The 24,945-nt window shown below is 44.2% G+C and overlaps 1 protein-coding gene across 1 annotated transcript in view; it reads left to right on the forward strand.

Moving 5' to 3' along the window:
* The window catches only part of SLC6A3 (solute carrier family 6 member 3), a 42,789-nt gene extending 24,319 nt beyond the window's left edge, over window positions 1-18,470 (forward strand). Inside the window, exons 8-14 of the mRNA XM_038770333.1 lie at window positions 3,452-3,564; window positions 5,527-5,655; window positions 6,915-7,014; window positions 10,169-10,269; window positions 13,433-13,600; window positions 14,014-14,085; window positions 16,098-18,470. Of these exons, the coding sequence (XP_038626261.1) occupies window positions 3,452-3,564; window positions 5,527-5,655; window positions 6,915-7,014; window positions 10,169-10,269; window positions 13,433-13,600; window positions 14,014-14,085; window positions 16,098-16,121 (707 nt within the window). The 3' untranslated portion in view covers window positions 16,122-18,470. The remainder of the gene's footprint in view (window positions 1-3,451; window positions 3,565-5,526; window positions 5,656-6,914; window positions 7,015-10,168; window positions 10,270-13,432; window positions 13,601-14,013; window positions 14,086-16,097) is intronic.
* The last annotated feature ends 6,475 nt before the right edge of the window (window positions 18,471-24,945 follow it).

A 24,945-nucleotide genomic window follows, 5' to 3' on the forward strand; every position in this document is an offset into this window, starting at 1 on the left:
ATCTGCAAAATGGGGATTCAATACCTGTGCTCCCTCCTACTTAGACTGTGAATCTCGCGTGGGATCTGATGCTCTTCGATCTACCTCAGCATTTAGTACAGTGCTTGACACATAGTAAGCCCTTTACAGATACCTCAATTATTATTATTATTATTATCGTCAGTAGCCAAAGTGGGGAAAAGAGAGCTTGGTTTGAACAAATACCCATTTTCCCCCATGAGTAGCCTAGTTTAGCTCACCTAGTTTGAAGCCTAAAAGCTGTCGATTTACTAAAAATTCTCTTTGTCGCTCCCATCTCAGTGGAACCAGTTATGCATAGGAAAGTGGCAGTGTTACCCAGCCTAACTCTAAATGGTTTCCCAGGATCCTAACCATCAGTGGTATTTATTGAGCGCCTACCGTATGCAGAGCACTGAATTAAGCATTCGGAGAGTGCAATACAACAGAGTCGGTAGACCCGTTCCCTGCCCACAATGAGTCTTTAGGGGGGCTTACAGTTATTCAGTTCAAGGTATTCCTTTTCCTAAATCAAAGAAAATGCCAGTTTTTCTCCTCAGCCCTCCAGCCTGTTTAAATAGTGCCAAGAACAGTAAATATGGATGAATAAATAGTGCAGACTAAAGGGGAAAGTATGTTCTGCCGTATTTTTCATCCTGCATACAAATGATCATCGCAGAGCTGGGGTGAAAAGTACAAGCTCATTCTGGTACGATAGCAAGGCTGGTCAAAAAATAATAATTTGGGTATTTGTTCAGTGCTTACTATGTGCCAGGCGCTGTACTAAGCGCTGGGGTGGATGCATGCAAATCAGGTTGGTCGAACAGTAGGGTCACCTCCAAGTCTCACAACCCAAGGTTCCAAGCTCAAAAAGTCCCTGACCTTCCCTAGTATTGAGACAAATCATCATCATCATCTTCATCAATCGTATTTATTGAGCGCTTACTATGTGCAGAGCACTGTACTAAGCGCTTGGGAAGTACAAATTGGCAACATACAGAGACAGTCCCTACCCAACAGTGGGCTCACAGTCTAAAAGTCATTTATCTTCTCTCTGCCTCAACTACCTCATCTGTAAAATGGGGATAACAGTGTGACCCCCCATGTGGGACAGAGACCGACTCCAAATGGATTAACTTTTATCTGCCCCAGCACTTCGAACAGTTATTGGCACATAGTAAGCTCTTAACAAGTACCACACAGGAAGTGCTCAATTAATGCCATTCACTGATGAATCAAACCTGATGCTCTAGATTTCCTCAACGCCACAAGGCCAGCAATCAGTAGTAAGACTGAGTAAAAATCTGTTTTAGGGCTGGTAAACTCCTTGAGGGCAGGAGTCATGTCTATTCAAGCTACTGTACTCTTCCAAATGCTTAGGACAGTGTTCCGCACACATTAAGTGCTCAGTAAATACTGGTGATTGACAAGACAGCATCTCTCTTTCGCAGATAGGCAGCCATCTTTGGGGAGAAATTGGGCCCCTCTATTCCTCCAGAACTCACGTTTTCACTGAGCATCTTGGATAGACGAGAAGACGGACAGACGCGGGGAAATGTTCTTCTGCAAAGAAGCAGGATGGCCTAGTGGAAAGAACACAGGCCTAGGAATTGAAGGACCTGGTTTCTAACCCTATCTCCCTCACTCGTCTGTTGCATGACCATGGTCCAGTCACTTCTCTATGCCTCAGTTCCCTCATCTGCAAAATGGAGAGTCAATCCTTGTTCTCCCTCATACTTAGAATTTGCGCTCCATGGGAGACCTGACTATCTTGTGCCTACCCCAGCGTTTAGAACAGAGCTTGGCACGTAGTAAGCACTTAACAGATACCACAGTTACAGTTGATAATGTGTGCCTGGCTGGGTTTGATGCTCCACGGGGCTGAAAGTAATGACGAAAAACATGGAGAACTGCTAAAGCGCCAGTTGTCCTCAACAAGAGTTTTAGCGGAAGGTCAGCCCCCATCCCAAGAGAAGGCCTGGGGGTGTACAACTTAACTCCCTCCTAAAATGTCCCAGAATCAAGCCAGTTTTCTCCTCAATTAATCATCTTTTCCAGTCAGGTGCGAAGGCTTCCCAGAAATGATGTTTGAAAATGGTGATTTGCCTGTGTCTTTTTTTTAATTGTATCTGTTAAGTGCTTACTATGTGCCAGACAATGTACTAAGTGGTGCGGTAAATACAAGGTAATCAGGTTGGACACAGTCCCTGTTCCATATGGGGCTCACAGTCTTAATCTCCATTTTACAGATGAGATAACTGAGGCCTTGAGAAGTGAAGTGACTTGCCCAAGGTCCCACAGCAGACAAGTAGCAGAGCTAGGATTAGAACCCAGGTCCCTCTGACACCTCGGCCCTTGATCTATCCACTAGGTCATGATGCTGCATGCATCCTTTCCTCTGAGGCTAGATAATTCAAGCCTGATTTTGTTTTCAACCTCCAGACTGTGTTATGGGGGTAGTTTTGGTCCTCAAAATATAATAATAATAATGGTATTTGTTAAATGCTTACTATGTGTCAAGCACTATTGTAAGTGCTAGGGTAGTTACGACTTAATCAGGTCGGACAAAGTCTCTGTCCCACATGGGGCTCACAGCCGATGTAAGAGGGAGAACAGGTTTTGAAACCCCATTTTACAGTTGAGGAAACTGAGGTTACTTTTGTCTGAAATACCAGGTATTTCAGATATTCCCAAATCAGCACTTAACAAATGCTATTATTATCATTATTATTATTACTGTTATTATAATTAACAAGGGAACAAACTGAGACCCTAAAAAACCCCAAGGAAATCAATTCAGGAGATTTTTTTCTATTACATCAATAATCCAAGGGTTGGTTACTGGATTTACAGTAGAGACAATTGTGCATTGTCTCTAGGAACAAGTTACAGGAAAATTTAACCGGATATCTAATTTTATTGAGGTGATCATCCGACCCCTATCTGATGGTACTGCTGTTAATCTCCTAGTCCTTCCATCTGGCAATAAAAATAGTGGGACACTAAAACAATCACAGTCAGTGGTGTTTATTGCATGCTTACTGTGCGCAGGTATATTAGTGGAATCTGGACCCTCTATTATTTTTTGTCCAGTTGAGTTAGACAAAAATTATTAGATCCCCAAGGACACTGATCCTGATTCCTTCTTGTGATTAGGAGTCAAGGGATTGTTGTCAGGGGAACACAGGGTGTGGCTTGTCTAATCCCAGCTCTGCTGGGTGACCTTGGCCAAGTCACCTAACTTCTCTTTGCCTCACTGTAAAATGGGGGATTAAATACCTGTTCTTGCTCCCTCCTTAGACTGTGGAACAGGGATTGTGTCCAATCCGATTATCTCGTGTCTACCTCAGTGCTTCGCACTCTGTTTGGCGGATAGTAACTGCTGAATCAATTCCATCATGTCTCATTTGGGCAGAAAGATGTCCATAAAATAACAACTTTGTTTTATGTTTAGGACCTGGGCTGATTTTTATCATCTACCCAGAAGCCATCGCCACCCTCCCTTTGTCTTCTGCTTGGGCCGTGATTTTCTTCATCATGCTTCTAACTCTAGGAATCGACAGCGCGGTGAGTACTCTGGGGACAGAGGCTCCAAGGCCCGCCACTCTGGAGTCAGACCTGGCTCTCCCACTGACCTTGTCGTTATAATAATACTCATAATACTACTAATAATAGTAATAATTATGTGTGGTATTTGTTAAGCACTCACTATGTACCAGGCACAGTACTGAGCCCTGAAGTAGATACAAGGGAATTGGGTTGGACACAGTCTCTGTCCCACATAGGGCTCATAGTCTTAATCCCCATTTTACAGACGAGGGAACTGAGTCACGGAAAATGGTCTTCCTAAAGAAGGTCTCACTCACCAGCCCTTTAAGGATGTAGGTTATCACCCAATATCATGGTGTTACATGAGACTGTTGCATGAGACTGTCAGGGTTGTGATCAGTGCTCTTGGTCTTCAGATATTAAAATGATTTCAGAAGAGGAAAGAAACTGTCCCATTGCAATTTAAGGCCAGCAGGCACTAGATATCTAGAAATGTCAATTCTCCCACTAACGTGCTGTGATGTAATAATAATAATGATAGTAATTGTGGTATTTGTTAAGTCCTTACTATGTGCCAGGCGCTGTACTAAGCGCTGGGATGGATTCATAATTAAGGGAAGCAGAATGGCCAAATGGATAGAAGCTGGTCCTGGGAGTCAGAAGGACCTGGTTCTAATCCCAGCTCTGCTACTTGTCTTCCATGTGACCTTGGGTAGGTCACGTCACTTCTCCATGCCTCAGTTCCATGTCTCATTTTAATCCCTGTAAAATGGTGATTAAGACTGTGAGCCCCATGTGGGACAGAGACTGTGTCCCACCTGATTAGCTTGTATCTACCCTAAAAAAATCACAAACACACACTCACACACGCAGATGCGCGCGTGCGCGCACACACACACACACACACACACACACACACACACACACACACACACACACACACACACACACACTATTTAACTCTCGGCCCTAAATCACCGATCTCTGAAGACATAGAGCAGATGGCCCTCCAACTTCAGATTAGATTAGATTAGATACTTTACCAGACTCCAGTTGCTTCCTGTATTGTTGCTGGGACCAGTGGTTGTCATTTCATTGACCAGGACATGGAGGTAAAGACTTTATCCCTAGGAAAGAAGAAATCCACTGTCAACATCCATCAAGTCTTCCTATATTCTAGCTCCATAGAGAGATTGATTTGTTAAATGGAATGGATTGGCATTTTCAGGGACATGTATTTCGGTAGAAAAATCACATTCTGAGCTCTGGGAATAAAATCACATCTGAGAGGCGATGTCAGATTGGCTGAATTTTACTTGTGTTTTGTTTTGAGGGAAGGACAGGGAGGAATGCCCATTTATTTCAGGTAACTTTGGTTTATTTTACCTGTTTCTTAAAAAAACAGATGTTCATGTAGTTGTGTCTCTAATCGGTGCTGGACAAAGATTTCAAAGCAATAATTAACTCCTTTTTTATGTTTCTTTTTCCTTTTTTTCCAATGGTATTTAAGTGCTTATTATGAGCTAGGCACTGTACTAAGCCTTGGGGTACATAGAGCTAATCAGCTTGGACACAAATGATGTCCCACATGAACCTGGGCTCTAATCCCAGCTCTGTCACTAATCTGCTATGAGACCTTGAGCTTGTCTATTAACTTCTCTGTGCCTCAGTTACCCCATCTGTAAAATGTGATTAAGAGCTTAAGGCCCACTTGGGACATGGACTGTGTCTAACCTGATTAGCTTGTATCTACCCCAGCGTTTAGTACAGTGCCTGGCATGAAATAAGTACTTAACAAATGCCATAAAAAATAAAAAAAGAGTGGGCATCCTTGGTCAAATGACGGTATTCTGGGAAGGTCTATTCATCATCCTTGCTCATCCCCCTTTCTTGGAGGCCCCATTCTCCGGGAAAGGAGAGTGCAATTTCAACCTCACAGGTGATTTTTCTCTTCCTCTTCCTCTGTGTGTTTTGTTCCAGATGGGCGGGATGGAGTCTGTGATCACCGGGTTGATTGATGAATTCAAGTTTCTCCACCGGCACCGAGAGCTCTTCACCCTATTCATTGTCTTGTCGACTTTTCTCATCTCTCTCTTCTGCGTCACTAATGTACGTCTTCTGTGCCCAAGCTGGAAAATCGCTCTCTTCCTCCAGAGACTAAGTTCTGTCAGTACTGATTGGGTTCTCAATCAGGGTCTCTCCCTGTCGGACTCACCGAGGAGAAATGCAAAAGAAGTAAAGACAAGGCAGGGTACAATCTAAGGGCAAGTCTTCCCTAAGATTTTGGAGTTGCTCTGTGGAAGTGTTTTTTATGGTATTTGTGAAGCACTTACTACGCGCCAGGCACTGTACTAAGCGCTGGGGTAGTTCCAACTAACCAGGTTGAACACAGTCCCTGTCCCACGTAGGGCTCGCGGTCTTAAGCCCCATTTTACAAATGAGATAACTAAGGCCCAGAGTCGTTAAGTGAATTGCCCAAGGTCACACAGAAGAAAAGTGGCGGAGCTGGGATTAGAACCCAGGTCCTTTTGACTCCCGGGCCTGCTTTCTGTCCACTAGGCCATGCTGCTTCTCCAGCTGTGTTGCTGCCATGTGGGACAGGGACTATGTCCAGTCCAATTTGCTTGTATCCACCCCAGCGCTTAGTACAGTGCCTGGCTCAGAGTAAGCACTTCACAAATACCATAAAAAAATAAAATAGTGTCCCGCTAAGCATGGGACTTGTCACAATACAGAATGTCCTCCTGGTTTAGGGGAGATGAAATGGTTAAATTCATTTTATATTTCCCCGCCCACAGACCCTTTTCAATCTTAATTAATAATACCTGTGGTGTTTGTTAAGTGTCTACTATGAACCAGGCACTGTACTAAACGCTGGGGTGGATACAAGCAAATGGGGCTGGACACAGTCCCACTTGGGGCTCACCATCTCAATCCCCATTTGCCAGATGAGGTCACTGAGGCCCAGAGAAGTGAAGTGACTTGTCTAAGGTCACACAGCAGACAAGAGGGAGAGCCGGGATTAGAGCTCCCGGCCCGTGCCCTTGGGATTTTCAGACTTGGAGTTTAAGCAAAGGCTATAGAGGGGCAGCTCTCCTTATTCCTGCCGGATTCCTGGAACTAAAATGCTTGCCAATGAAAGGCCCCAGACACACCAGGGCTTCCCGGCCTTTCAAAGGACAAGCAAGGGCTATAGAGGTGCAGCTCTCCTTATTCCTGCTGGATTCCTGGAACTAAAATGCTTGCCAATGAAAGGCCCCGGACACACCTGGGCTTCCCGGCCTTTCAAAGGCTGAGGGTAGGTGACCCCTCCCTGCCAGCCTGGTGGTTTGGAGCCGCTCACTGTCAAACTCTCCGCTCTTTCCTAGGGAGGCATTTACGTGTTCACCCTACTGGACCACTTTGCTGCGGGCACATCCATTCTCTTCGGGGCGCTGATCGAAGCCATCGGTGTGGCCTGGTTTTACGGTAGGGAATCGAACCTCTTCAAAGTGCGTTGTGGGGAAAGCCGCCGCGCTGCCCTTCTGGGTCTGGGTGAGGGCCCCCGACGGAGGTATCTGTGGGTTCAGGATAACTGATTAGACGGAGTCTGTCAGTCAGTCAGTCATATTTATTGAGCACGTATTGTGTTCAGAGCACTGTAATAATAATTATGGTACTTGTTAAGCGCTTCCTATGTGTCAAGCACTGTTCGAAGCAGTGGGGCAGATCTTCACTTCCCTGTGCCTCAGTTACCTCATCTGTAAAATGGAGATTAATAATAATTTTGGTATTTGTTAAGTGCTTACTTTATGCCAGGCACTGTACTAAGCACTGAGGTGCTTACAAGCAAAGCGGGTGGGACACAGTCCCTGTCCCACGTGGGGCTCATAGTCTCAATCCCCATTTTACAGATGAGGGAACTGAGGCACAGAGAAGCGAAGTGACTTGCCCATGGTCACACAGCAGACAAGTGGCAGAGCTGGGATTAGAACCCATGACCATCTTACTCACAGGCCCCTGCTGTGTCCACTACTCCATGCTATTTCTCTGCTTGAGACTAACCTCTGCACACAGTAAGCCCTCAATAAATACGATTGAATGAATGATCACTCCCAGTCCCTCCAGGGACTGCTGATATTTCCTGCCAAAAGTATCAAATTCCCATGTGTCATTCCTAAAAGCAGCTACCTCAACTGCACCCCTTCCCTCAAAAGAGACTTGCAAGATTCCAAATGTAATTTTCTTCTCCACCTCCCAAGCTCCCAAGCCGTAATCAGCTGTCAAACTGCTTGCTGCTGCAACTTGGCATTGTGGAATTTTAACATGTTGCTTTCTTGGAGCTCTGCAAAGTGCTCAATAAATACGATTGATGATGCAACCTAACTCAGATTTTTCTTGGGGATCTGCCCTCCTCCCCTTAGACAGTCAGAATTTATTGAGCACTTACTGTGTGCAAAGCACTTGGGAAAGTACAACAGAACAATAAGTAGACACATTCCCTGCCCTCAACGAACTTGCAGCCTAGAGGGGGAGACAGACATTAATAGAAATCAATAAATTACCCTCGATTATGAGCTGCTTCCAGATCAGGAAATGAGTCTAAATTTGCTCCATCAGTCTTCTCCCTACAGCTCGGTCGAGTCGTAAGTCTTACCCACCGAGTTTGTTGAACAAATGATTATGACTTGAAATTTTTAAAGCTCTCAACCAGTCCTTGGCTTTTTCTTTGAAACGACAGTTATTGCACCCCAGTGAGTTACAGATTGATCCGAAAATAGGAATGCACTGAGATTACTCTACATGGAGTTCTTAATCTTTCTGGAAACGTTTTTATTGACCTGATTTACAGTGGCATCTGTCCTGCATATGTTTCCACATTTATTAGACGTGAGCCTCGTGTGGGACAGGGATTGTGTCTGAACTGATTATCTTGTATTTACCCCAGAGCTTAGTACAATGTTTAGCACTTAGTAGGCTTAACACGTACCACTGTTATTATTATTATTAACGTTATTATTACAAGAACTGGGTCCACGTATGTGTATGCAGGGAAGTTTTTTTTTTTAAGGTATTTTTAAAGTGCTTACTATGTGCCGGAAACTAAGCACTGGGGTAGATAGAAGCTAATCAGGTTGAGCGAAGTCCCATGCCTACAGGGAGCTTGCCGTCTTAATCCCCATTTTTACGATGAGGTAACTGAGTCACAAAGAAGCAAAGTGTCTTGCCCAATATCACACATCAGAAAAGTGAGGGAGCTGGGATTAGAACCCAGGTTCTTCTGACGCTTAGGCCCATTTTCTATTCACTAGCCCAAGCTACTTCTCCAAGTTAAAATGGCTTTTGCCCTCCAGCTCACCTTTAGACTTGGTCCCCCTCTCGAAACCACCCCTGCCCCCATGAAAGCGTTGTGATTCCCAGAGACGTGACAAGTGCTAAGAACATGCCGGCCTGCACAAATGCTCAGGATGTACAACTGTGGCTCAGATCTTCTGTGGAGGCCGTGCCCACCCCGGGTTATAATGGGAACGGACTGAACCACGCTGCTTGGGGCACTCTGAATTTGCCGATTAATAACCCTATAGGGTGCCACTGTGTTTTGAGTTAACCTGGAGATGGGTGGTTGCCAGGAGAAATCGGAGACACTTTTGAAACACAAATGCCCATTCATTTATTCATTCATTCAATCGTATTTATTGAGCACTTACTGTGTGCAGAGCACTGTACTAAGTGCTTGGGAAGTACAAGTTGGCAACATATATAGACGGTCCTTATCCAACAACGGGCTCACAGTCTAGAAGGGGGACTGTATATTACCAATGCAGCTGTTTGTATGATAGAAAAAATCCATCTTCCCACTGTTTCTTCCCCAGGTGGAGGGGTCATTCAGACTCCATTAATAATGATGATAAAAATAATAACAATTATGGTATTTGTTAAGTGCTTAGTAGGTGCCAAGCAATGTCCTAAGTGCTGGGGTAGATACAAGGTCATCAGGCTGTCCCACGTAGGGCTCACAGTCTTAATCCCCATTTTACAGATGAGGTTGCTGAGGCACAGAGAGGTTAAGTGACTTGCCCAAGGTCACACAGCAGACAAGTGGTGGAGCCGGGATTAGAACCCATGTCCTCTGACCCCCAAGCCTGTGCTCTTTCCAGTAAGCCACGGCTGGGGTGGATGTAACAAATTGGGTTGGACACAGTCCCTGTCCCACGTGGGGCTTCCAATCTCAATCCCCATTTTACAGATGAGATCACTGAGGCCCAGAGAAGTGAAGAGACTTGCCCAGGGCCACACAGCAGACAAGTGGCGGAGCCAGGATTAGAACCCATAGCCTTCTGACTCCCCCAGGCCCGTGGTCTATCTGCTACGCCTTGCTGCTTTCGTTTCCATCTTTTGATGCTGTCTCTGCAAAAATAATTCCAAACAGCTGAAACTGCTGGAGTGTCAGGCAAGATCCGGGAAGTCTTCTGCGATCAGACTGTCCGATTAATTGATGGAATCACAAGACCAGCTTCTACCCTGCAGTCAGATCATCAGAGCCCCTCCTGCCTCTCCACCTCTGCGGACCGTGGTCCAGAGACCCACGCTATTTCTGGGCTGTTTCAGTGATGGGGCCTTTTCCCGATATCCTCTCTCCTAGGTGTCGGCCAATTCAGCGATGACATCGAACAGATGATCGGACACAGACCAGGCCTTTACTGGCGGCTGTGCTGGAAGTTCGTCAGCCCCTGTTTCCTTTTGGTAAGGTGAAAGATCGGATGGGCTATTGCAAACGGTTTTTATGCCTTGGGTGATTTACCCTTGAACTTTTCTCTCCCCCAGGGCAGAAGCGTTCAAAGCGGAGGGTTTAAACTAGCCAAGTGAATGTGATTTGAAGTCCGCAAAGATTCTACCATTCATTCATTCATTCATATTTATTGAGCGCTTACTGTGTGCAGAGCACTGTACTAAGTGCTTGGGAAGTACAAGTCGGCAACATATGACAACTACCAGATCAGAGGTAGTTAGCAATGCTTCCATCCTAGTACCCAATCCTTGGCTCTCAGTGTCAAAAAGGAAGAAGAAGAATGATGTATTTGTTAAGCGCTAATTATGTGCCAAGCGCTTTTCTAAGTGCTGGGAAAGATTCAAGGTTAGCAGGTTGTTCCACGTGGGGCTCACAGTCTTAATCCCCATTTTACAGATGAGGTAACTAAGACACAGAGAAGTTAAGTGATTTACCCAAAGTCACACAGCTGACAAATGGCGGAGCCAAGATTAGAACCCATGACCTCTGACTCCCAAGTCCGTGCTCGTTCCACTAAGTCATGCTGCTTCTCCAAGGGACTCAATGTCTCTCCCTTGATCCGTGGTCTAGTCACCCGAGGTCCACAAGGAAGATGTTTTTGTGGTGATCTGTCACATCCCTGCTCTGCACACAGTAAGCGCTCAATAAATACGATTGATGATGATCCCACCATTTCCGTTTCCCGAGCTGGAAAGGGTCGGTGAAACAGGCTCAAAGGCTATGTTCCCCAACTCCAGAGTTAAGGAAAAGGGTTCCTAGAGTTCATCTTATGACTAGTCAGGGATGTGGCTGGCTTCCTGAAGGACTGCATCCTGGAGAGATCCAGACCGCTCCAGAAAATCCAGAGACACTCCAGCTAGGTTTAAGTAGGCTAGCCGTTCTTCTGGTTTCCAGCTGTTCTCTCCAGTACCAGTCCCCTCTAGACTGTAAACTCGTGTGGCTGAGGAATGTGTCCATTTAATGTTCTATTGTACTGTCCCAAGAGCTTAGTACAGTACAGTAAGAGCTCAATAAATCTGACTGACTGAATGAATGAATGATATGGCTCTGGATGCTTCTCTATGTATGGTATTTTAGTTTTAAATGTCCAGCCTCCCTCTGCCACGACACTTGCAGATGATTCCCATGGCTTAATCAGTCAACTGTATTTATTGAGTGAGCACTGTGTAGTTGGGACTAACAACTAAGTGGTTGGGAAAGTACACTAGGACAATAAAGAGACACAGAAACGGGGCCGGTGTTTACAGGGACTCAGGAGGAAATGCAATGACTCCAGAAGGTTGGAAGGGTTTCGACGTCCACTGGCCACAGGTGTATGGGTTCTGAAAATTTGCAAAAAAAACTCATTTCAAGGGTGTCCTTATGTTGCTCTTTCGTCCACAACGTCAGCTACCTCACGGATCAGCCAAGGGGGTGTCCGGATTTGTCTAAAGTTGGCAGGATATCCTGGGCTTACACCAAAAGTTGGGGGGCTTCTTCCTCCGGTCATAGCTGTGGGATAATTTTCTTCCATAATATATGGGGTGAGGGATGGGGTTTAATATTTAACAGATGTAGGAGCCCTCTCCAGGACATGGGATAACCCCCCTAGAGCAATTTCACATTTCCAAAGCTTAAGGCTGAAGTGTCAGCCTTTGGAACCTAGATTTTGTGCTGGTGGCACTTACGTTTCCCAGCTATTTCCATAGATTTGTCAGCCAGTCAGTCGTATTTTTTGAGCATTTACTGTGTGCAGAGCCCTTACTAAGCCCTTGGGAGAGTATAATGTAACAATAAGAATTAATAATAATAATTATGGTACTTGTTAAGAGCTTACTATGTTCCAAGGACTGTTCTACACACTGGGGTAGATAGGAGTTAATCAGGTTGGACACAGTCCCTGTCCCACAGGGGATTCACACTCATCCCCATTTTACAGTTGAGGTAAAAGAGGCACAGAGAAGTGAACTGACTTGCTTGAGGTCACACAAGACATGTGGCAGAGCCAGATTTAGAATGCAGGTCCTATATATGTGTATATGTTTGTACATATTTATTACTCTATTTATTTATTTTACTTGTACATATCTATTCTATTCATTTTATTTTGTTAATATATTTGGTTTTGTTCTCTGTCCCCCCCTTCTAGACTGTGAGCCCACTGTTGGGTAGGGACTGTCTCTATATGTTGCCAACTTGTACTTCCCAAGCGCTTAGTACAGTGCTCTGCACACAGTAAGCTCTCAATAAATACAATTGATTGATTGATTCTGACTCTCAGCCCATCCTCTACCCACTAGCCCACGCTGCTTCTCACAATATAACAGATACATTCCCTGCCCAAAAAGAGCTCACAGTCTAGAGGGGAAAACAGACATTAATATAATTAATATATTATAATGGATTTATCGGTGTGGTTTTTTGGGGAGAACATGTCCAAGCCTACTATCACTGCTTTTCTTTTTTGTAGTGATTTATGTAGCAGTTTATTGTTTGACATTTGGTAAAATCTAAGAGGACTCAGCAGTGAGCAGCAACAGAGCCGTCCCAATTTTGTTTCTCTCGTGTGTGTAATAGTACATTTGTAAGTGCAGTTTTTCTAAGAGAAAATCGATTTTATCAGAATGTAGCCTTTTCCCATGTAAAACAGCCACAATAAAGCAGATGTTTGCAGATGTGTCATTCAGCGGAGAAATGGTCAAAATAACGGAAAAAAATTTCCAGTTTTTGAATCATTTTATTTTATGTTATACAATAATGTACATTAATGATATATTATATAATATATATATATTAATATGTAGTTAATATGAATGTATGTTAACTAACACATCCTAGATTTAATCAAATGACCTTTTTCTTTTTATGAAAAAAAGGTAGGAAATAACTCAATAATTTTGATCATTTTTCCTTTTTTTAAATAGTTTAAGAATATACTGTGAGTTATACCCTATGATCCACATGTTATTTCACTGAGTGCAAGCTTTTACTGACGACTGAAGAGAAAACCCGACACCTTTTAGTTGGGGAAATATTCACTTTAAAGAAAAATAAAATTCTATACAAATGTTTTCTCCCTAAAAAGCAGTCAGATCATTCAGCCTCTTCTGAAATTTTGTCTCCACCATTGGTTTTCAGTTTGTGGTGGTGGTCAGCATCGTGACATTCAAACCTCCGAACTACGGAAATTACATCTTTCCAACCTGGGCAAACATGATTGGCTGGTTCATTGCTGTGTCTTCCATGTCTATGGTGCCCATCTATGCCACCTACAAATTCTGCAGTTTATCTGGGTCCTTCCGTGAGGTGGGTCTTCGTTTTGTTTTAGTTTTTAATGGTATTTATTAAGTGGTTACTCTGTTCCGGGCACTGTTCTAAGCACTGGGGTAGATACAAGCAAATCAGGTTGGACACAGTCCACGTCCCACATGGGGCTCACAATCTTAATCCCGATTTTACAGATGAGGTAACTGAGGCCCAGAGAAGTGAAGTGAGTTGTCCAAGGTCACAGGGCAGACTAGGGATTAGAACCCAGGTCCTTCTGATCCCGGGCCCGTGCTCTGTCCAGTAGGCCACGCCGTTTCTCAACCCTGGCTAATAACCCCATCTAGATTTGAAGGAGGCTATGAATTTGGCCATCTCAGAGCCAGAGGGCAATTCCCCAATTCCCCAGCCAAACAGATGCCAGCCCAACTGCCTTCCCCTCTCTTCTCTTTCAGAAACTGGCTCATGCAATCTCCCCGGAGAGAGAGCGGGACCTTGCAGACAGCGGGAAAGTGCGTCAGTTCACTGTGAGTAGTGCAGTTGCTGCTGAGGGGGGAGAGGGAGGGCTGTTGATTTTTAAAAAAAGTCTCTCAGTGGGAGCTACTTAATAATAATTGTGGGATTTGTTAAGTGTTTACTATGCATCAAGCACTGTTCTAAGTGCTGGGGTGGATGCAAGTTAATCAGGTCAGACACAGTCATGGTTCCACAGGAGGCTCATAGTCTAAGCAGGAGGGAGAACGGGTTTTGAATCCCCATTCTACAGTTGAGGAAATTGAGGCCCAGAGAAGTGAAGTGACTTGACCAGACTCACACAGCAGGAAACTGACAGAAAAGGGATTAGAACCCAGGTCCTCTGACTTGCAAGCCTGAGCTTTTGCCACTAAGTCACAAAGCTTCTTCTCTCCTCAGCTGTCCTGATGGTTCCAGGCTCTCAGATCTCAATGCTTCTGCCTCCTCAACTGCATCCCCCCTCCCCGTCCCCCTCAGCTCCTCCTCCTCCTCCTCTTCCTCCCTCCTCGTTCTCCCTCCTCGTTGCCCCTCCTCATCTCCTGCTCTTACCCTTCCCAAACTTCAACCTTTCCAAACCAATCTCACTGCCTGGGAACCCTCTCTGAGAAAACCAGAGTCCAGTGACTTCTACTTTCTAAAAAGATAGATAAATCTAGGCAAATAGTAATCAGATCGGAACTCCAGGGGCATCTTGTGGGAGCTGCATCTTATTAGAGCTGCATCCGTTAGAAAGAGCCATGACTTAGCTTGATAATTATAAAAAATACTTCCCCATTCCTGTGATTAGATGAGCAATCCGGGGCTGTTCAGCTCAGGAAATTCACCCCGTGATTGCCTTAAGTTAAACACTCCACTTCAGTCCCCTGATAGGCGCCACCGGTTAACTTTTAGGCTAAGAGACAGTTGGTCATGGCCCCAGGGCACTGGCACTTTTGCTGGACGCCTTTCTTCCAGAATACTTTGGGCTCGCTTCAAGCTCTCTGCTTGTAAGAGCGCCTCTTTCTGAGTTTTGCTCTTCAGTAAGGCCCACGGGGAGAATTTCACTTTGCTCCTGCCCTGGCCAAAATCAGTCAATCAATCAATCAACTAATCAATCATATTTATTGAGCACTTGTTGGATGCAGAGCACTGTACTAATAACTGGTATTTGTTAAGCACTGACTCCGCACCAGGCATTGTACCAAGCGCTGGGTTGGATGCAAGCAAACTGGGTTGGACACAGTTCCTGTCCCATGTGGGGCTCGCAATCTCAATTCCCATTTTACAGATGAGGGAACTGAGGCTCAGAGAAGTGAAGTGACTTTCCCAAGGCCACACAGCAGACAAATGGCTGAGCCGGGATTAGAACTAAGTGCTTGGGAGAGTACAGTATAACAGAGTTGATAGATAAATTCCCTGCCCACAGTGAGTTTACAGACAAGTCTAGACAAATGTTCCAAAGCCATGTAGATAAATAGTAAATCAGTGCATACAGTAATATCCATGACAGCTGAAGTCGTCAAGAGAATGGCATCACTAATAGCAACAGAAGTGATATTTAGTAGTATTGGTATTTACTGAGTGCTCACTTGGTGCTGTGCACTGTAGTAGGTGTTTGAGAAGTACAGAATAAAGAAGTGGCATGCTGAATACTGATAAGGAGAAGCAGTGAGCCCTAATGGAACCTATGTTCTAATCCCGATTCAGCCAATTGCTTGCTGTGTGACCTTGGGCAAGTTATTTCACTTCTCTGGGCCTCGGTTTCCTCAATGGTAAATGGGAATACCTCTTCTCCTTCCTACTTAGTCTCTGAGCCCCATGTTCTAAGCACTGGGGTTCTCTGGAGCCTCCTGGGGCTCACCATCTAAGGAGGAGGGAGAACTGGAGAAGTGAGGCACAGAGAAGTTAAGTAACTTGACCAGGATAACTCAGCAAGCAATTGGCCGAGCTGGGATTAAGATCTTCTGACTCCCAAGCCCGTGCTCTTTCCACAAAGTCATGCTGCGTCTTTCCAAAAGTTTCAAAAATGTTGTCCTTCTTTTTCCAGCTCCACCATTGGTTAACGGTATAAAACGGTTACAGAAAGAAGACAGACGGCACCAACCCTAGATAAGGGGGAAAAGTAAAGATAAAAAAGTGAAAGGGAGCCAGAAACTGAACTGCTCCAGGAAGGAATTACCATTTAACTTCTACTTTACTGCAAAAAAAAAAAAAAGAAATAGAAAAAAGAAAAAAAAGCGCTTTTCTCTTCTGACTGGTTACATACCATCCGTACCAAGGAATATTGTTGTGATTGTCCTGTGCTGGTATAACTTACATACAATTGGTGTGGTGAGATCCATGGTTCTAATGTCCAGACAGTGCTGAGAAGAAATAGCGAACATCTTGGTTTTTTCATTACACGGCATCATTTTGCTTCAACCCACTTAAACTGGGACGAACCTCCCCCACTGGACTTCTCCAACCTTTCGTTGCTGTATTACGAAAGGAAAGGAAATGGCAGGTTCTCGCTCTCTGCAAATACCGATGAACTCGTGCCAACAAAGAGAGTTTCCTGCAACTGCCTTTTTGCCCGCTTTCAGAACGTTGTGCATTTTGAGTAATCGTGGTGATGGTGCAGGTGGCTGAGTCGTTGATTATTAAATACTTCGGACGTAACTGTTTCTACATAAATGCAATCAAATAAGAGTGATGCTCTGAGATGATGTTTACAAGCAGGATATTTAGCAACCCCTTTCAGCCTAAATTACCTGCTGAGCATGATCAGGGAGAAACGACTGTTTTCACTTAGCTGCAAGAAGGAAACAGGAGTTGAGTCGTAATCCTAAATCACGGGGAATGATGAATCGGGGTGCTCCTAAGTCTATAGCACAGATTGGAGAGGGAAGGGTGCCTTAACTGAAACCTGCTACCCCTTCCCTGCTTAACTGTGGGTCATTCTAGATTGTAAACGCCTCAACCATTTCTAATTCATTTTCTCTATAGAAAGCTCAGCATTCATTTGCTTGGCAAGCAACTCTGTAGCTGGGATTATCAGCAAAGTCTGTCTTTTGATTTCTTCAACGGTCACATTGATTCTGTCTTCAGTCTTGACACTCCTTCAAGCATTATCCTTGAAAGGGTGATATTATTAGGCCACAGGCTCTAATTAGGGATGGGGGTGAAACCATTGAGATCTCTAAATGCAACTTAAAGACACTTCAGTTGTTTTTTTTTTCGTCCTGCTGGTTGCTTCTAGTTGATTAAATGCTCCTGAAATGCAGTGGCTTGATAAAAGAAATGTATTCAGAGAGTGTCTTGGTCGTCTCCTTGAAGATGAAATAAAAACCATATGTTGTTGTCGCCTGCCAAAGGCAAAGCTAAGATCCCTACATGGCACAATTTATTTATAATATATCCATCCTATTCAGGGTATTTCCCATCCAGTGTTTTCAATCAGCTTCTATCCGTGAACAGAATATTTCCATTTCTCTTTCTCCTTTTTGGAAATGGGAATGAGCCTTTCATGGTTTTACCCCAGTAGAAAAAGAAATCTCCTATGAAAACATCTGCCGGGGAGCCAACTTGGAATAATTCTTCTTGGAAATTAGAATCAGTTCTCAGGGAAACCGTGAGGGGATTTTGGAGTCTGTCAAGCCCCTTATGTTCCCACGGTGATCTGGCTTCAGGCAAAACACACCTTGAATGCAGTAGAAGGATATCATTCATAATTTCATTCCACTAAACGCCCATACACACACACACACTTACACCCCACAGTTCTTTATTGATTTTAGAAAAACATGCTTCAGATTCAAATAAATATCTGAGACAAATGATCAACATTATATTAGATTTAGGACTTTTGTCTGTTTCTCATCCTTCTTTGCTAGAATGTTCTAAACAAGGGTTACACGAGTGAAGGAGTTTTTTACAATTTGTATAGCATTGGCGCAAGACACTTTGCATCGAAGGGATAATTGTACGTCATTATTAAAGTATATGTTTAAAGGTTTTGAATATATGCTGTTGTACAAGGCTTTGTATAATAGCTGTAGAGAAATCAAGGTGCTGTTCATCAATGTGGAGAAATACCAATGATTTTTTTAAAGACATTTCTCATTATGTTCCACCTGCCTTTTGGGAAGCAAAATGTCTCTTTCCAAGCTGTCCGATGTGTGTAGAGGTTGAAGTTTTAACCTGCCTCAGTTAGACTTACACATCTCATTGTGAAGTCCTAGCCTGTTCTCTTCAGCATTGTTGGTACTTGTGGTTGGGAGGATTCGAGTTTAAATGTTCCTCCTCCTTTTCTGTTTTTTATCGTTCTGTGACCTTTCTGGAGAAATCTTAATGTTATGGCAGTCCACTTGTGTCTCCCTGTTTAATAAATATCTCCTCTTGTACGGGTCTCTACTAACAATAAAAACCTGAATGGAAAATATGACTTAGGATAATGGATCACATTTTGTTTCCACAAATTCACCTGCCACACATTCCCTGGTTTGTGGTATTTGTTATACGACAAGCACTGCACTAAGCATAGGAGTAGAAACAGGATAATCGGGTCCCACAAGGGGCTCACAGAAGAGGTAGACGGGAGAACAGGTATTGAATCCCCATTTTGCAGATGAGGGAACTGAGGCACAGAGAAGTTAAGTGACTTGTCCAAGATAACACAGCAGGTGAGTGGCAGATATGAAATTAGAACCCAGGGCCTCTGACTCCCAGGCTGGTGCTTTTTCCACAAGGCCCCACTGCTTGTACTTAAGATCCAGGCTGCAGGATGTCTGAAAACCTTGGGTTTCGACATCACATTTATTACAAGTGTCACGTACCATTCTCCTCACATCCTCAGTCAGGGAGAGTGTAGCCATTTGAAACTTCACCAAGACCCTGGGGTTTGGGGGTTTTTTGGGGTTTTGTTGTTTTGGTATTTGTTAAGCCCCTACTGTGTATATAAGAACTCAATAAATACAAGGGATGGGTTGATTGATTGATTGCCAGGTGCTGTATTAAGCACTGGGGTACATGCCAGATTGGACACCATTCCCTGTCCCACATGGGGCTCACAGTCTTAATTCCCATCTTACATATAAGGTAACTGAGGCACAGAGAATTTAAGTAACTTGCCCAGGGTCACCCAGCAGACAAGTGGCAGAACTGGAATTAGAATCCAGGTCCTTCTTACTCCCAGACCCGTGTTCTATCCACTAAGCGATGCCAGACTCCAGCTGTGCTAACTTAGCCCAGAACTTCACACTCCTGACTAAACCACAGACTACTTTAAATAAGGGCCCAATGTCCCTTATTTCGGCCTGAAAAATAAGGGCATCTCCCTAAACTTATGAACTTATTTCCAGATCCCTACAATTAGAACAGCTTGAATTTGTAAGATGCTTTCATTCTCCCAAACTCCTTCCCCACTGTTATCTAGCTTTGTCCTCAAAACCTCTGATAGTATGGGGTCGTTCAGGTTTCGATCCCTAAATCACTGATGAGGTAACTGAGGAACAGAGAGGTTAAATGAATCAGGCCCAGAGAAAAATCAATGCAGTTCGTAGTTCAACCTAGGACCAGCAAACTCAGTGAAAATAGCAAAGACAGTAGCAAAGATAAGTGCACATCTTTGGGGGAATTAAAATCTTTTGAATCTTCGTTTTTAAAGTGATAAAAGGACAGCCCTCCTGGGGCTAACATTGAACATCCAAGAAAAACTCTGGTCGGCCCTTAGCAGGATTCCCTGAGGAAGCCAGGAATTGTGGATACTCTAACCTTAATAAAAATAATAATAATAATAATAATGGTGTTTCTTAAGCACTTACTACGTGCCAGGCCCTGTACTAAGTGCTGGGGGAGATACAAGATTGTCAAGTTGGACACAGTCCCTGTCCCACATGGGGCTCACAGTCTTAATTCCCATTTTACAGACGAAGTAAAGGAAGCACTGAGAAGTGAAGTGACTTGCTCGTTGCCACACAGCAGACAAGCGGTAGAGCAGGGATTAGAACCCAGGTCCTTATGACTCCCAGCCCCATGCACTATCCAGCAGATCATGCTGCTTCCCATGGCAGGCTTCTGCAGGGTTTTCTATGACCTGCTCTGTGGGTTTTAAGGGGCCTGTGACCAGGTTAGTTAATGCCCTTCCCTGGCTACTGTCGAAGAAAATTTAATGGTTTCTGTTCTGTCTTTAAGTGCATATGTCAGAAACAAATTTATTTCTACTAGCACTAATAGGGAATGGTGGTTGACAGAGCTTTCTCTACTAGTCAAGGCCAACTCAACTCCAAGCAGTACAGCAGCCTGGGCTTTGGAGTCAGAATCAATCAATCAATCACTCATATTTATTGAGCGCTTACTGTGTGCAGAGCACTGTACTAAACGCTTGAGAAGTACAAGTTGGCAACATATAGAGACAGTCCCTACCCAACAGTGGGCTCACAGTCTAAAAAAAGGTCATGAGTTCTAATCCTAGCTCTGCCACCTGTCAGCTGTGTGGCACTGGGCAAGTCACTTCACTTCTCAGGGCCTCAGCTACCTCATCTGTAAAATGGGGATTAAGATCGCGAGCCCCATGCGGGACATGGACTATATCCAACCCGATTTGCTTTTCTCCGCCCCAGTGCTTAGTACGGTGCCTGACACGTAATAAGCACTTAACAAATACCACTATTATTATTATTACTGTGTTGTCTACATACAGTATCTGAGCCTCACACATGATGGAAGAGCAGAATACATGATATATACTTTAAGGCAAGGATCGGTAAATTCCAATTTGGGATAATTGCCTGGCTCTCTTTATTATAGAGGAAAGGTGGGCAAAAACAACTCTCTCAGGCTAATAGGCTGGCTGGAGTCCTAACCTTGCTGAGGGAGAACAGCTCTAACCCCTCCCAAGACCCTGACTCAAGGTTGTCTCAAGCTTCGCGATAAGGCAGACACCAGAACAGAGCGAACAAAGGAGGGGAGGATATGTGATGTGTGTATGTTGAATAAATGGCGACTTGGTCAGATAAAATGGAGTCATAAGGGCCCATTACATTCCATCCCTTGCTAGTCTACCACTCCTAGGGGCTCTGGCTACCAGAGTTATGTGATGTCTTCATTCACTTAAACAAGGTGGTTAGGGGCAAAACAGCTCAAAGGAGAAGGTCTAAATGAGACGGGGCAAATTCAAGGCTCACATCGCTCTGCTGTCATATTACCAACCCCTCCTCTACCTTCAACCCCTTTCAATCATTCATTCTTTCATTCACTCATTCAGTCTAGTTTATTGAGCGCTTTCTCTGTGCAAAGCACTGTATTAAGCACTTGGGAGTGTACAATATAACAATAAACAGAAACATTCCCTGCCCACAGCCAGCTTACAGTCTAGAAGGGGAGGCAGACATTAATATGAAGAAATAAATTACAAATATATACATAAGTGCTGTGGGGCTGGGAAGAAGGATTCATTCATTCATTCATTCAATCGCATTTATTGAGCGCTTCCTGTGTGCAGAGCACTGTACTAAGCGCTTGGTTTTGTTCTCTGTCTCCCCCTTTTAGACTGTGATCCCACTGTTGGGTAGGGACTGTCTCTATAGGTTGCCAACTTGGACTTCCCAAGCGCTTAGTACAGTGCTCTGCACACAGTAAGCGCTCAATAAATACAATTGATTGATTGAGAAGCAGGGAGCCTACTGAGAGCTCACCTCCTCCAGGAGGCCGTTGGGTAGGGACCGTCTCTATATGTTGCCAACTTGGACTTCCCAAGCGCTTAGTACAGTGCTCTGCACACAGTAAGCGCTCAATAAATATGATTGATTGATTGATTGATTGATTGATTACAAGTTGGCAACATATAGAGACGGTCCCTACCCAAGAATGGGCTCACAGTCTAGAAGGGGGAGACAGACAACAAAACAAAACATGTGGACGGGTGTCAAGTCACCAGAATAAATAGAAGTAAAGCTAGATGCACATCATTAACAAAATAAATAGAATAGTAAATATGTACAAGTAAAATAAATAGAGTAATAAATCTGTACAAACATATATACAGGTGCTGTGGGGAGGGGAAGGAGGTAGGGCGGGGGGGATGGGGAGGAGGAGAGAAAAAAGGGGGCTCAGTCTGGGAAGGCCTCCTGGAGGAGGTGAGCTCTCAATGGGGCTTTGAAGGGAGGAAGAACTAGCTTGGTGGATGTGCAGAGGGAGGGCATTCCAGGCCAGGGGGAGGACGTGGGCCGGGGGTTGACGGCGGGACAGGCGAGAACGAGGCACAGTGAGGAGGTTAGCGGCAGAGGAGTGGAGGGTGCGGGCTGGGCTGGAGAATGAGAGAAGGGAGGTGAGGTAGGAGGGGGCGAGGGGATGGAGGTAATGGTTCCATACCCTTTGGTAGTTTCACTATTTTTTTTATGGTACCTGTTAACCACTTACTACGTTTCGGGCACTATATTAAGCGCTGGGGTAAATACATTATAATCATGATAATCAGACTGAATACAGTCCATGTCCCACATGGGGCTCACAGTCTTAATCCCCATTTTACAGATGAGGCAACTGAGGCCCAGAGAAATGAAGTGACTTGCCCAAGGTCACACAGCAGATGCAGGGTGGAGCCGAGATTAGAACCCACATCCTCTGACTCCCAGGCTCATGCTCTTCCCACTAGGCCACGCTGCTTCCATCATCATCGTCGTCATTATTATTATTGTTATTATTATTATCTAGAAATTTAGAAATTGTGTAGAAAACACGGCAGCCCCCATTGTCCTCCCTGCCTGCCTCCTCCTGCTGTATAACTCTCAAGCAACATCCCTTCCCTTACACACACACACACACACACACACACACACACACCACACACACACAAACACACACACAGAAAGACTGACTGATCTGGAAGCAGGAGGAAATTGTTCCAACAATGAATCAATGGGAAGGAAGGAGGGGTCCCTGAAAGACAGGACTTCACTCTGGAAAGGTACAGGCTAAGAGGGTAAAGTCAAAAGATTGGGTGCCAGGGAATTGTGCTATTACCCTTTACCCAAATCCACTCCACCAATTCAGTGCTTAGAACAGTGCCTGTCACATAATAAGCACTTCACATCTACTGTTTAAAAAAAGGCACTTAGAACAATGAAAACTGTGATATTATAGATCAAACACTGTATTAAGCAATGGGGTTGATACAGGATATTTATATCCCACATGGGGCTCACAGTCTAAGTAAAAGGGAGGTTAGGGATCAAATCCCCGTTTTGCAAATGAAGGAACTGAGGCACAGAGAAGTTAAGTGACTTCCCCAAGGTCACACAGCACACAAGTGTCGGAGCCAGGATTAGAACCCTGACCCTCTGAGTCCCATATCCTCTTTCCACTTGGCCATGGTACTTCTGTATTGAAATTTGAAGGTGGTGGCTTCAAAACTAACACAAAACCTAATGCATCTTCTTTACCCAGTGGGTGGTAAGGTATTCGTTGCCGCAGGAAGTTGTGCCGATGAAAATATCTGCAGGTTCAACTGGAATTGGGATTCTTTCATTAATGAGTGAAACCCAGTGAGCTCAATCCTGGAGGTGCGCACAAGGAGAAGAGTCCAACATTTCCCTTAGACAGATGATCACTCTCCCCACCTTCAAAACGTTAATGAAAGCACATCAGAGAAGCAGCGTGGCTCAGTGGAAAGAGCACGGGCTTTGGAGTCAGTGGTCATGGGTTCAAATCCCGGCTCCACCAACTGTCACCTGTGTGACTTTGGGCAAGTCAGTTAACTTCTCCGTGCCTCAGTTAACTCATCTGTAAAATGGGGATTGACGGTGAGTCCCCCTAGGCCAACCTAATCTCCTTGTAGTCTCCCCATTGCTCAGAACAGTACTTTGCACATAGTGAGTACTTAATAAATGCCATCATTATTATTATTATTTACTCCAAGAAGTCTTCCCTATCCAGGCCCTCATTTACTCTTCTCCCACTTCCTTATGCCTCACCCTTACACTTGAATTTGCATCTTTTATACACCCCTCCCTCAGCCCTACAGCAATTAAGCTCATATCCGAAAATGATTTATTTATATTAATGTCTGACTCTCCCTCAAGACTGTAAGCTTGTTGTGGGCAGGGAACAGCTCTACCAGCTCTGTTTGTACTATCCCAGCACTTAGTACAGTGCTCTCTACATAGTAAGTGCTCAACAAATACGATCGATTGTTTCATTAGAAACCCTGCTCGACCCATTATTAAGGGAACTGAATGGGTTCCTTGAAGTCTGAAAGAGTTAATATAGCTTAGCAAGTGCCCAACTTTCCCTCACAAAAGATCTTTAAAAGTGGGAGAATTTGCCTCGACAATCATTTATTCTAAAAAAAACTTACCTGAACTTTACTAATAAATATTTGGCTCCCAAAATTTCACTTTCAAATTCAAGCTACCTTTGAATTCCACAAATGTAAGGATAAAAGTGATGATTATAATAGAAAACTTTTATTTGTTTTCTCATATATATTTAGCAATTCAACTCTCCCTCCCAAACTTTTCTTCTCTCGAGTATTAAAACAGTTCTTCTCAAATAACTTTCTTCCTTCAGCTAAGCTCCTTTTTATGGGAGGCTGTTTGTTATGGAGATGAAGGATTCTGTGGCCTATAAATGTATTTTCTCTTATTATTAAAGTCTGAAGGGTGTGCTTAATGGTGACTATCAAGAGAATTGAGGGTCATTTATTCTAGGATATTTGAACTCCATATTAGCGTTCGTCAAAAATCTCCTTTTGAGTTGTGTGCTTAACCGGTGCCGGGACTATTGGATAAGAAATTTGAGGGCTGTAGATTCAATCTCCCGTAATTCTCTTGGCAATTGGTTTGAATAGGGACACAAGTACCTTGGGGAGAATCGAAGGTTGAACAGCGGGAGAGGAAATAATTATGCTTAACAAATAC

The sequence above is a fragment of the Tachyglossus aculeatus genome, chromosome X3 (genome assembly GCF_015852505.1).
Source record: "Tachyglossus aculeatus isolate mTacAcu1 chromosome X3, mTacAcu1.pri, whole genome shotgun sequence".
NCBI lineage: Eukaryota > Metazoa > Chordata > Mammalia > Monotremata > Tachyglossidae > Tachyglossus > Tachyglossus aculeatus.